This window comes from Leuciscus leuciscus, assembly GCF_965113295.1.
Source record: "Leuciscus leuciscus genome assembly, chromosome: 13".
Lineage (NCBI taxonomy): Eukaryota > Metazoa > Chordata > Actinopteri > Cypriniformes > Leuciscidae > Leuciscus > Leuciscus leuciscus.
In genome coordinates, this window is record NC_138737.1 from 22,044,881 (window position 1) to 22,058,075 (window position 13,195).

The 13,195-nt window shown below is 38.0% G+C and overlaps 2 protein-coding genes across 3 annotated transcripts in view; one reads left to right on the forward strand and one right to left on the reverse strand.

Annotated features, from left to right (window-relative positions):
- Positions 1-9,261, forward strand: part of lzts1 (leucine zipper, putative tumor suppressor 1) — a 28,911-nt gene extending 19,650 nt beyond the window's left edge. The window contains exons 1-6 of one of the 2 annotated variants that reach the window (XM_082187494.1): positions 59-1,008; positions 3,391-3,888; positions 4,731-5,576; positions 5,745-5,933; positions 6,123-6,317; positions 6,406-9,261. In XM_082187494.1, coding sequence (XP_082043620.1) covers positions 3,529-3,888; positions 4,731-5,576; positions 5,745-5,933; positions 6,123-6,317; positions 6,406-6,993 — 2,178 coding nt within the window. In that variant the 5' untranslated portion in view covers positions 59-1,008; positions 3,391-3,528 and the 3' untranslated portion in view covers positions 6,994-9,261. Of the gene's footprint in view, positions 1-58; positions 1,009-3,390; positions 3,889-4,730; positions 5,577-5,744; positions 5,934-6,122; positions 6,318-6,405 lie in introns of those variants that run through there. The other variant, XM_082187493.1, reaches the window with a different exon arrangement.
- LOC309512111 (uncharacterized protein) overlaps positions 1-10,544 on the reverse strand; it is a 79,523-nt gene extending 68,979 nt beyond the window's left edge. The window contains exons 1-2 of the mRNA XM_082187537.1: positions 10,500-10,544; positions 10,193-10,266 (exon numbers count right to left, since the gene is read on the reverse strand). Of these exons, the coding sequence (XP_082043663.1) occupies positions 10,193-10,225 (33 nt within the window). The 5' untranslated portion in view covers positions 10,226-10,266; positions 10,500-10,544. The remainder of the gene's footprint in view (positions 1-10,192; positions 10,267-10,499) is intronic.
- Between the last annotated feature and the right edge of the window lie 2,651 nt (positions 10,545-13,195).

The window sequence follows — 13,195 nt, forward strand, 5'->3', positions numbered from 1 at the left end:
GAATTGCGAGTTATATTTTATATACAATTGCGACAATATAACAGTTTATATCTTGCAATTCTGGCTTCATAACACGCAATTGCGAGCTTATATCACGCAAATCTGACTTTGTAACTCACAATTGCGAGTTTATATCACGTAGTTCTGAGGGGAAAAAAGTCAGAATTGTGAGATAAAAAGGTCGCAATTACCTTTTTTTATTATGTGGCGGAAACAAGCTTGCACACACTTCTTTTTGAGAGGTAGTTAGAGAGTCATTTATTTTATGGTGTAAATGTAGCACTCAGCTTAAATAAATGTTCGAGTTCACTGAACCTCACACAAAACAGGCACACTTCAGTGGACAAAGACACAGACGGAGGGAGGGAACATCAAGCTCTTCTTTCTTTTCCAGGAGGGGTGTTTGTTCAGAGTGGGTGCAGGGCAGTTTGGAGAGGAGGGGAGGGCAGCAAAGAGAGCCAACTGGGAAAAGTGTGTGTGTTTATAAAAAACAAACTGTAAAACATAACCAATACTAAACGAGTGAGTCAGTGAGATTCACAAGAGCTTATGAAACTTGTATATTTTTTTGTGTATTGTAATTATGTTAGTGTTAGTGTGTATGACAGAGAAAGAGCGGGAGTGAAAGTGAGATTGACAGAGGGGGGCTTGGAGCTCATTGTGAGCAGCAGTGAGTTAATCTCTTTAGCGGCACACGTCTTATGTAAAGAGGTGTAATGGTCTCTGCCCCCTCTTTCTCCCAGGGGACCCCAGGGGACACTGGGGTCCCGTCTCCCAGCAACATTTACATGTCGGTTATTCCAAAAAAAGATATGGAGGGGAAAAAAACTCTCAGTGGTGATAAGATCCGCCCACTTTGCGTGGTAGACTTTTGTCTACAGGCAGTCTATATAGTATTCAGTGGTTCACTCAAGGACAAACACATTCTGACTCGCCACGGAGAGCATGCAAAGGAGATTTGATTCAGATTTGACAAACGCGGAGACTGTGGATTTATTTGTTCGAAGAGTAAGTGTCATTATGTCATCTATTTTATTCTGGTAAGCCTTTGAACTTGAACGTAATCACGGAGTAAAAAGAGGTGATTTTAGGTTACAAAAGCCAGACGGACATTGAGACGGTTCAAATGAGATTGTTTACCTGCAGCACATGGTGGGAAGTGATGTATGTGCATGTGTCAAAACACAATGCAATGTCTGACTTGACTTTTGCTGATTGTTTTGTACCTTTTAAATGAAAAAATAATGCATTAATATAGTAATATGCAGTGTGTATAGATTGCTCTTCATAAATGAAAAGTGCAAACTCATCACAACAAAAATACTTCCCTCTGTGGATTGGCAAAAACAGTTTGCTTGTTCCAGTGATTTATGGGAGTTGTTTTAAATGGATTTTATTGCATTTTTAACTTATGACAAGTGTGTATTACGTGTTGTGAGAATGTGTGAACTGATGATAATGTCAAGCACTGTGATTCATTTGCAGTGCTGTATAAAATAAGAATATAAGCATTACATCATTGGTTGGCATGACTCGAGGACAAAATATGTGTTACTCTCTTAAACAAAGACTCTGATGAGGTCGCTTTTCATTGGAGGGGACCGCCAAAGGGCTGCCTGAAGCGATTAAGTCCTTCTGCTGAAACAGATGTTTAATCCAAAAGTACTATCAAATAACCTTATTTAAATAACTGCATAAGCAGAATAAAGCCACATGAATGATAATTGAGTTGTCTGGAATATCATCCTTCTGGCAGTACAAACAGTTGAATCAGTGTTTAAGAAGTCATTAATATATGCCTCTATACTGTTTTATATTTGATTTTGAAATGGCATGCAACAAGGAAACTTACGGTCGGAATATAGAGAGACAACAAACACAAGTATGTGGTTGCATATATGGTTTTCTTATCTAAAAGCAGCTACAAGGCAGCACAAAATCAAATAACATAAAAAGATACAATTTCTTTGTAATGCATGAATTCATAATGTGATATTAATAATTAAAAAAACAGCTGGCATATTTGCTCTGTTCTTTCTAGCTAATAAGCTTTTAACATATCAGGCCAGTTATACAAAGCCACGAGTGACGATGGTGGCAGGTCTTTTGTTCATAAAGCCCCTTGCTATCTGCTCTGAAAGACAGATGGAAGGCATGATGTGTTGATTATGGATGTGTATTATATGCTTTAGGCACATATGAATCATAAAAGAAGGTTGATTAGCTGGTGACAGACCTTTGGTACTCTTGAACTGTTGTCAGGTGGCTGACAGGTCCAGTCTCCCAAGCGGGCTCCCTTTATTGCAATATTATTTCCAAAATATGAAGCCTTATATAAGTATATACATGTATGCTACCTCATCAAGTAAGAATGTTTTTTTTTCTAAATAATGCTTGTCTGAAGAAATAAAAGATGCAGATTTTTCATGTCCGATTCTGATTTTTTTACAAGCAAATTTGCCGATTCCGATACCGGTTGCTGAAATACCACTGTATTTTAATCACGATCCAAACAAAGATGCTACACACATGAAGCATTAGCAGTTTTTAATTAGATTGTATCATTTCTAGATTTAAAGTAAAAACTGAATGGTCTGACTTTAGATTTGTGAAATGATGCTACATAAGCCACCTGCACAAAACAAAAAAAGCAGACTGACTGAATGAAAATGCAAATTCACTCTGACAGTAGGTGGCGCTTATGGGACAGCAGCGGTATCGTTAGGTCCCACTGTACACAAAGCAGCACTGCGCTTATACACACTAATTTATACGGAGGTAAGAGGAAAAGAAAATGGCATTTAAACTTTTCAGAAGACAGTCAGTTCCCTTCAGAGATACCTTCATATAAACCCCAAAACCGATTCAATATGTATATTTTTCGTCTTATATTTCGAGCATCACAAACAGTGAGCTTGCTGTGCCAGGTACGGTATTTGCTTGTGCATGTAAACATACTCAACTTTTTGAAGCCTGACAAGAAGCGGAAAAAGTAATTGGCAGGTCTTTTGACCTACTGACCAAGTAAAATGAAAAGATGTTGACCTAGTCACACTAATTTCAAGCTTGCAGCATTGTCAAGCTTTGTTTGTCAAAGAGGAGGGTATTCTGGTTACTTGTTCATAGCATGCGTTCAATATGGTCTCAATTTTGTAAATCAGGATATTCAGGATAACTGCCATTTGGTCTACCCCTATTGTACACCATGTGGGCAAATAGCCAACAAGAAGACATGCTGTAGTTCCTGTTTTTATAGGACCTGTTTGCTCACCTAGTGAACGTTAAGTAAAGTAAACATTAAGACAAATTATGCATAGACCCTGGTGTTATCTTGCTCTAATGACAACAAGAGACATCTCACTTCATTTCTTAAAATCCATGTTTTACCAGGTTTCCCAAATGGGAATAAGAAGGATCTCCACACAAGGCAATGAGCCCATCAGACCTTCCTCCATCATTAAAATTCTGTAATTACACACCTGCCACCACCAAGACCACCACCTGCTTTCTCCAGATGTCCCAGCAAACATGGGTAGTGTCAGCAGTTTGATATCAGGCCATAGCCTCCACAGCAAACACTGCAAAGCCTCTGAAAACAAACTCAAAAAGGGTCTTCAGTCTAAGAAAACGGGCCGTAGCTTGGATGGCCTTCTGAAGTATGGCTTCTCTCAGGACCATTGCACCACCAACAACAACTCAAAAGTCAGCTACCATTCAGGCAAAAACGAAGACTTCTTTTACATCAAGGTCAACAACAAGCCCCGAGCTGCTCAACATAACATTAATACAGCTGAAGACAGTCAAGGAAGAACAGCTGAAATGGACAATGAGGTGGACAGGAGAAGAGGGCCACCAGAATTAGTCCCGCTGTCTGGAAAACTAGAAAAGGTAACAGAACTGGAGTTAGCCAGAAAGTAAACAAAGGGGCTACAGAGTTAATTTTATATTGCCAAAATAACATATTCTCAAGAGTTTAATTTCTTCAGTGCCTATATTGTTGTATATTAAGGAATTATTTCCATCCTATAAAAACGTCCATAAACAATTCCGTTTATAAAGCAGTAAAAATCGAAATGTCTGCTTAGTTCACATTAAAGCAGCCAAACCCAAAAGATGGCCCATCCCCCCAGCCATTGTTATCACACAAAATCAAACAACAGTCAAATATAGTTGATGTTAAGTAATCCCCACCAGACCCTGACACTTTCACTAAGAGCTTAGCAGTGTCTGCTCCATTTAATTAAACCCCCAGATTGACGAGGTAAGAATGCCTTGATCTCTCCAGAGATTCGGTCCAATGGCAGTGTGGCACTTGCAAGCAGGCAAGCTGCTCTTTCCCTGAATAGCCTCATTTATGAAGGATCTAGCTAGGAAAATGAACCGGGTTTTACTAGGTCAGGAAGTTAATGCTAAACTAGCAGGGCAAACATACTACCATATGGAAGAGAAAATGACTGGGAAAAATAGGAGAAGAATAAGAAAGGAAGGAAGTATTGTTGAGATTGCCTTGTTGATCAATCATTTATGCAAAATGTTTTGTTGTAATGTCCTGGCAGTTATGAGAGTAATTACTTTGAGAGCATCTGATCAATAGGTTTTAAGATGGATAGTGTCCTGCCTTTAACATGAGCTTCATGAATGATCAGTTGGTTGTTGTGCACTTTAAACCTCAAAAACACTCATCTGTCTTTTTTTGTTGTTGTTTTTGTTTTTTGTCCCCTCTCATTTAGAGTGTAGAGAACGCCTTGATTCGGCCGACCGCCTTTAAACCTGTTCTTCCTCGAAGCAGCAGTTCCTTGGTGGAGACTCATAACAACTTGAGCACTATCCTGGGCAAGAGAATTAGTCCCATAGACAGGCTCAAAGATCTTCAGGACCCCAAACTGGAGACAAATTCTGGTACCTTCTCTGACTCTGGAAGGAACTCTATGTCCAGCCTGCCCACCCACAGTACCAGTGGCAGCAGCCAGATGGACAACCTAAGCACTTCAACTAATCACATGGTGCGCTATGGAGGCCTTAGCCAAAACATGGAAACATCTCAGAACCCACAGGGCGCTGTAGCTGGAATGAATGGAAACTCCGGATCCAGTAGGATGTGTAGTGGGACTAATGGAAACAGTTGGGCCGATGGATTTTGTGAAACAAACAGAAGTGGCGAGTCCACAAACAGCAACACAAGATCCATTGGTGTCCTCAGTGAAAGTGTGGCAGCTGCAATAAGTTTGAACAGAGAAATAACTGCTGCAGCACTGACAGTCTCATCCACGGAGCAAAAGATTGATTTCTCTGGAAACCAAGAGCAGTTTCTTGAACACAGATTTACAATTTCAGAGCAAAACCCAACAAAACCATCAGGTTCTGGGGGCTGTGTCCGATCACCAATTTCAATGAATGAATCACTAATACAGCAGCTGGAGCACAAACTTCTGGAACGTGAAACTGAGCTGGCAGAGTTACAAACGAGCCTTGATGAGAAGGAGTCAGACACATGTCAGGTATTTGAGGAGAAGCAACGCTACTGTGCTGAGGAAATGGAGGGGTTGAAACAACGCTGTTCTACAAAACTTCGTCAGGTAAGTTGTTTACAATATTTCATAGATTTGACGGAAATGTGCATGTGTATAAAGTCTGGTGTTAATCCAAAACCAGTAAGAGTACCTTACCTTACCTTTATAGTCAATCAAGCACGCTATTCACCTTTATCCAGAAAGATCCTAATGATGTTTTGTGTATAACTGCAGGTGTCCCAGAGGGCTTTGAGAGCCCAACAGTTATTGCAACTTCAGGTGATACAACTTCAACAGGACAAGGAACGTCTGCAGGAGGAAGTGGACCAGCTAAATCGTGACAGGGACACTGCAGAAAGCCGACTTCGAATCTATGAGAGCCAGAGAAACCTTGTACCTACACTAGAAGAGACTCAGTGGGAGGTCAGTCTATAAGACCTTATTGTGGTTTAGTGACAAATGTGGATACACTGAATGTGCTCTATGTTTGTTAAATATGTCTATATTGAGCACTATTCTAAATATTGGGATAATCAGGGGAAAGAGCTAAATTGTAAATTACAAAAAACTAAATGCATCTATGCTTTTTTTCACCCTATTTTATATTTGTAGGTGTGCCAGAAGTCAGGTGAGATATCTCTGCTAAAGCAGCAACTTAGGGACTCCCAAGCCGATGTTGGGAACAAACTCAGTGAGATTGTCAGTCTCAAAGCTTCTCTGAAGGAGTCAAAATGCAAGATGGAAGAACTGGAACAGAAGATCAAGGAGTATGAGGAAACTCTTCACCAGCGGTGCGCTGAGGTCGAGGTATGCGTTCGTTGACATTAGATTAACTTGCAGTTGCTGCATCCTGTACTGTTACATATGACTTACTTCGATATTTGTTTTTAAAAAGGTATCTAAGAATGAGTTTCAAAGAAAGAAGAATGAGGCTGACCTCCTCAGGGAGAAGGTGAATATGCTGGAAACAGACATCAAGGGCATGAAGCAGGACCTAGCATTGGCCAAAGAGGAGCATCAGAAGCTAATGACCATGAGAGCCAAGGTTGAGGAGCAACAGCTGCAACTGAAGATAAGCCAAGCTCGGATGGAGGCCTTTGGTGCTAGTCAAGCCAAATCAAAATCCCAGGAGGGAACAGTTGCCAGTAAAATACTACATCATAATGGAGCGACCGCTGACTTGGATACCCTACACAAGGAGGTAGAAAGGCTGAGAGGGGAACTGAAGGAAGAGAAGCAAAAGAAACATAAGATGATGAATAGCTTCCAGCAAGAGAGACAAACATGGAATAAAGAGAAAGACAAAGTAATCAGATACCAAAAGCAGTTGCAGTACAATTATCTGCAGATGTACAGAAAGAACAAGGACCTGGAGAAGATTCTCAAGGAGCTGACAGCTGAGATGGACAGTCAGAAAGAGATGGACATAGACAGCCATAGCTCTGACCTGAAGTTTGATCAAGTTTTAGCCACAGAGATATGAGGTCATAGAGGATGAATGTTTTCACAATTAACCGAATGGTCTTAAAAGGATGAATGTACTAGTGGGCGGAATTCACAAAGCAAAATTTAAAGAGAGAAACATAACGTCACAGAAGATTTTGAGATGTCAGGAGATGCTCGAAACTCAAGAATATTACATCACTTGTACAGACCACCAAAAGCTTTTCTCCTTTTAGATTGATCACTTAATTGAAAATATTAGGATGTCAGCCATGTGTATCCCTATTAAAGATGCAGTAAGCGATTGTGTCTATTAGAATGGCACTCAGAAATTATCCCTCTACTTGACAGATCTCACTGAATTGATGTTTCTTAAACTATCACATCTGTTTCTGTGGCAGCCATAAATTCTGTAAAATCCAAATAATTGACCACAGTCAGATTCTTTGTTTAGCCATTTTCTGCCTGTCAGTCATTTTGTGCATTCATAGGACAGCCCATAAATGGGAAAGGGGGTGTTTAGGAGTGTGGTAGTTGAAGTTAGTTGATTAATTCAAGTTAAGCACCATATTCAGATTCATAAGCAATTAATAGTTGTTGGTCTGTCATACAAGAACAATTATTTTGCTACAGTTTAGTTTTTAACAACTTTGGCAAAAATGTGATATGCTACTGTTCTCCTTTCTGATCTCTGATTACAATGGTAACAATGGTTACTATGGTATAACATTAGGGCGGAGTTATGGGGGTTAAATCTGCAGAAGTTCCTTAGAGCACCTTTAATCTGTGCGCATTCAACCAAATGCTTTACCTCCCACTTACCCAAACAAACCAGTGCTTCTTGCCTAAACCTTAAGCAAATATATAGTCTCACTACAAGGCAATAAAGTGGGGTGAATATTTTATTGCTGTAAATGCTAGTTTTGCACTTTCTCTTTGTCTTATATGACAAGAATTCGTATCACCTTGGCAGACAGGCTCATAGAAACAATATGTATACAGGGATATTGTAGCTCAAATCTCAGTTGTGTTTTTTTTCTCCCAAACTTGGCCTGGTATGATTGTTCATGTGACATGAGAACCAATCCTGTTTTGGCTTCATGACGTCAAACCAAGCACAGTGCATCTAAGGGGTGACATTTTATTCTAATTGAAAACAAGCATGAATGAGATAAAAAAAATCTGGAATGGAAGACAATCCATGAATAAATGCTTACATTTTTGTCTATTCCTCAAACAACTTCAGAAGACATAGAAAATGCTCATGGGTCATGTGGATTACTTTTGTTTTGTATTGGTTTTCTTTTATATATATATATATATATATATATATATATAATATATATAAATCACTATCCACTGTCTAACCGTCTGTCTAAAGTAATTCTCATTTCCCCCCGGTTTCACAGGCAAGACTTAAGCCTAGTCCCCGACTAAAATGCATGTTTGAGCTGTTTTAACTGAAAGCAACTTGCACTGACAAATCTTAAAATATGTTAGTGCCATTGTTTTGTCTCAAGATGCACACCAGTAATGGGTTTTTTCTAAGGAACTTTTATAAAAGCTACTTAAATGTCCTAATTGAACTAAGGCCTAATCCTGGCTTAATCTAAGCCCTGTCTGTGAAACCAGGCCATAATGGATTTGTAAACAATAATGTTTAATGGAAGACGGAAAATTATATTTGGTTAGAAAAATAAGTTTTTTTTAATTTATTTTTGGCCCAGTTCTGGAATTGTCCAAAATAATTGTCTTCCTGTGGAAAAATGGTTCTTAAAGTGACAGGACAACAGTGATCTATTTTACTCTTCGGTGGGAGTTTGAATTAGTTATCACTTCAAAATGCTATCTACAAAAAACCATCTAGCCTAAAGAAGCCTAAAAGTAAGAGAGTACACTATACAGAAATGAAACAAGATGGTGATAACAGAGTAGTATGTCCTCCTTTGTAGCACAAAAATACAATACTGTATTTAACAGTTCACAGGACAGATTTTCCTACCAATGTTGCTTAAAACGGCAAACAGAAAGAGTGAGATGGTCAGCACTAAGATGGTTTCCATTTTTCATTGCACAAATTTGTTACCCAGCGTTTCATCACACAAAATTTCCCAAAAAGCTGCCTTGTAAATTATCGTCCTTAGAGCTTCCAGGAGTCTTGATTTGATAAGAACAAACTGATAAATCATATTTTTGATGGTGCAGAGTGGTTGTGGGGTGTAAGGCTGTCTTTAGATGCATTTGAATGCATGTATGTGTTGTATATTTCTTATTTATTTTGATTAAATAAATTAAGATGTTTTCTGAATACGGTTTCAATTGGTTTTCAATCAGTTATTTTATTGTTCATCTTCAAGTGCCTAAGCAATAATCAAAGTTCATGAAAGACAACGCAACCGCCAGAGCAGGTGATGAGTGACGGCATCAATCTGCAACACAGGTGAGGAACCCAGACCAGACAAATAATCTATTTTGTTGTAATTTTCTGCATTTGATACTGCATTTTAAATTTCTCATGCTACCAGAGAGAATAAAGGGAAAAGTAAATTCCTAGATACTAACTAATTGTAGTCATTGGTAACTGATTCCAATTTACCCCAGTATGGGAAACCCAGATGCAATTTCTTTTTACATGCACCTCATGTTGTTGATAAAGAATGGAATATATTTTCTTTCTCTTTGTATTATTATGGTACAAGATTATTCTATTCAAATCAATGTGATAAACGAGTTGGGTCAAAAGTAATCTAAAAGTAGTCAGATTGTATTACCTTAAATGATAATGTAATGGATTACATTACTAACTACAATATTTGATTATGTAATTTGGAATTAGTAACTGACTATGTTGCTACGGCATTACAAAAGACCACTGACACTGAGAGCCGAACAAATGACAGGAAATTATTAATGCCAATATAAATGCATGCAAAGCAACCCTAGCTGAGAGATAAACTAAATTGTATCAGTAACTATCAGTAACATGAAGATGGTGATATTTCGTCAAAGCAAATGCCTACAGGGTACAAAGGTTTCAAACTTTATCAAACCACTGCAAATATTTCAGGTAGGTTTTGCAAAATGTTACATTGCTCAGTGCTTTTCAATTACTGTTAGTACTAAGTCTGACAGACACAACTATAAATGTTTCTTTTTAAAAACTCATTGATATTGTGGAGTCGCCCTCTTGTGGTGACCTTCTGTTATTACACAATTGACAGGGGGGGGGGTTACCTTACCTCAATCTCCTCCAAAGTGCTGCAGCTCAGCATTGTCCTCTGTGTGACTGATAACAATCCGATCTGATTCCAATCTGATGTAGATATGATAAATGAACAAGATTTGTAAAGACAGCTTCAATTCTACCCACTGCGGTATGTAGTAAATGTAAACTACTTTTAATGCACACGCCAACAACAATCAAAATTTGCCCAGACAAGCCAAACATCTTTATCTTAATTGCCTTAATTCTTTATGTGCAGGATTATAAGATTAAACCATATTAATGAAATGAAAATGATTGGCTTCTCTGAAATGTTTGCTTACCGTTGATTTTGGAGGCGTTTCCTCTTTTCCGTTGATCCACGTGGATGTCATGTTACTGCACTCTTCTTCAGCTGTCAAGCGAAATCCAAACCTGCCGCTAAAAAAAATATTGCTTCTGTTTCTTTAATATAAATTGTCAAAATAAGAGTAGGCTACTATGACTTTTATGAAAACCGACTGATAAAATGAGAAAAAAAATGACGTCGAATATAAGAAGTTAATGAAAAAACTGTATATAATACTTATTATTATTATTATTAAGTATTATGAGTAATGTACAGGTTTGGTGTCTTTGCGCATGCTGTATCAGTTATGTTAAATAAAGTCAAGTGTTTTTGTATCAAAGGTGAAAAATATATTCGGTTTGTCCTCTAGAGGGAGCACATTTAATAATCCATTCGCACTCTGTGAATCAAGTTTTCTTCTCTCTCTCTCTCTCTCTCTCTCTCGTCAACTGACAGTAAAAACCTTTGCCAAGTCATAAATAATCGAAAAAAGTGCATTCATGATTGCATAAATACGAATATCTACAACATTAGGCCTATCTCGTTGCACGTTTACGGTAAAGGCTGCCCTCTAGTGGAAGAGGTGATAGAGACGGAGCAGGGACCCTCACTGATATGTTCATGAAAAAATTCGAACTGCGTAGGCTATAAAAAAAATGTAAAAAAAAAAAAAAATTGTTTACTAATATATTAAGACCTTATTTGCACAGGTTACATTTTATTTATATGCATAAAAATTCAAAGCTGGCTTATAAATATGCTATGTGGTGTGCAGTTAAATATTTTACACGTTGGACACACAGAGCTGTTCAGAGAAACTACACTACATATTTAAAGCAGTCCTGCCACCCACAAGTCCTCCTCTGTACAGGCTACCATGTGTTTAAGCATGCTAGAGAATTGGGTAATCCTGTAGTGATCGGTGATGGGGTCACATGTTGAGGTGTGTGTGTGTGCGCGTGCCCGTGTGTGTTTATGTGTGTGTGCTGAAGAGAGAGATTAGCCATGGCTGGCACTAATTAAATACTTAAGACTCAGCCATAAGCAGTGAACATGCTGACTAAAACCTCAGCAACACTCTGAGACCCCAAGAAAACAGCAACTCAGTAGCTCTGAAAATCATCTCATATGAGCATTGTTTTATTTGTATAGTCAATGCAGATACTTGTGTGTGAAAATTGCAGACAAAGTATTTCCATAACTTGATAACGTGTATCTATCTATCTATCTATCTATATATATATATGTAATGTATATAAAACAAATTAGAAATGCTATATATATATATATTCAGAGTTTTATGGCATTCCTTTTTTTTATGCTTTAAAAAAATAAATGTATTTTTAAATGTCACAAAACTTGGAGCAACTTTAACAAATCTACATTTGTTTAAATAAAACTATACCACTAATCAAAATATTATTACACACAAGGTCAACCTCTCTCTTTTTTGCATAAAAACACCAAATATAGAATGGATTTTCAAGGTATTACATTCTTTGTAACCATTCATATATTCTGTCCCAAATTCAGAAGGTAAAAAAAATAATAAAGTTTATCTAAATTAAACCTTACTCTTAAAAATTCACCACATGAATCATTAAAGATTTATAGCATAATGTCCAAGCTGCTCTTCATACAATCAAAGTGAATGGTGACCACAGTTATCAAGCAAATTATTTCAAAGCAAAATTTTCAGTGAATAACAACTTTAATTTAGTTTGCTCCTCACACAAAGCTATTGTTTGACTTTAGGATTACCTGGAATATAGTGTTAAAGTTGTTAATAGGACAATTTCATGTTTTTTTTAATGATTCTTTACTTTTCGGTGCTTGCCATGCCCTGCATGGTCCCCGTATAGAGAGCAGCACAAACGTCCCTTTTGCCATTCCAAGATGGACAGACAGTCTTATGGGTTTGGAATGGCATGAAGGTAAGAAATTATGACAGAATATTCATTATGGGGTGTCTCTTAAAGATATAACACAAATGGAGACAACATGGACACTCGCTGTGCACAGAACTGATCCGACCGTGCCTAACCAGCGAGGATTAATGTCTTAAACTCACTGTTGCTACCATATGTTTATGTTCCGCTCTAATTACATTTGTCCATTGCGAGCCCTTAAGTGTGTGAATTAGATAGAACGAGTGCTATGAGTGGGGCAGACAAATCAGGCACATAAATTCACACAGCCAAGCAGCGCTTACTCACAATCCTATTATGACATATAAATCTCCAGAAGATCTGGCTAGTTGTAGAGAGCCACTTGGCAATGTGCAGTGGCCTTTTCCCCCTCTCGTATATGTCAAATTAGGCCATACGGGCATATAAATCTGTATTGATTTTAAGATGGCCTCCAGTACCACCTGCTCACACTGCACACAGTCTGCGTTTATGTCTTTTTCACAAAAGGATCATTTGAAAGGATTATACACTATTGTGTCTTGTGTGGAGAACTGAAATCTGACTGAACTATAATCAAATGTATTTTTAAACCATGTTCTGGTTTTAAATAACAGGAAGTAGAAATAATGTGTATCAAGTAAGTAACTTTTTTGGGGGGTCACTAGGTCTGTAAGGTTGACAACTCCTGCTAAGCTGCATCTCTATTTCTGAAATTGTTAATAGTGATGCTGATATGCTGTCCTGATATGGACTGCCTCTCGAGAGTATAGAGTGGACTGGG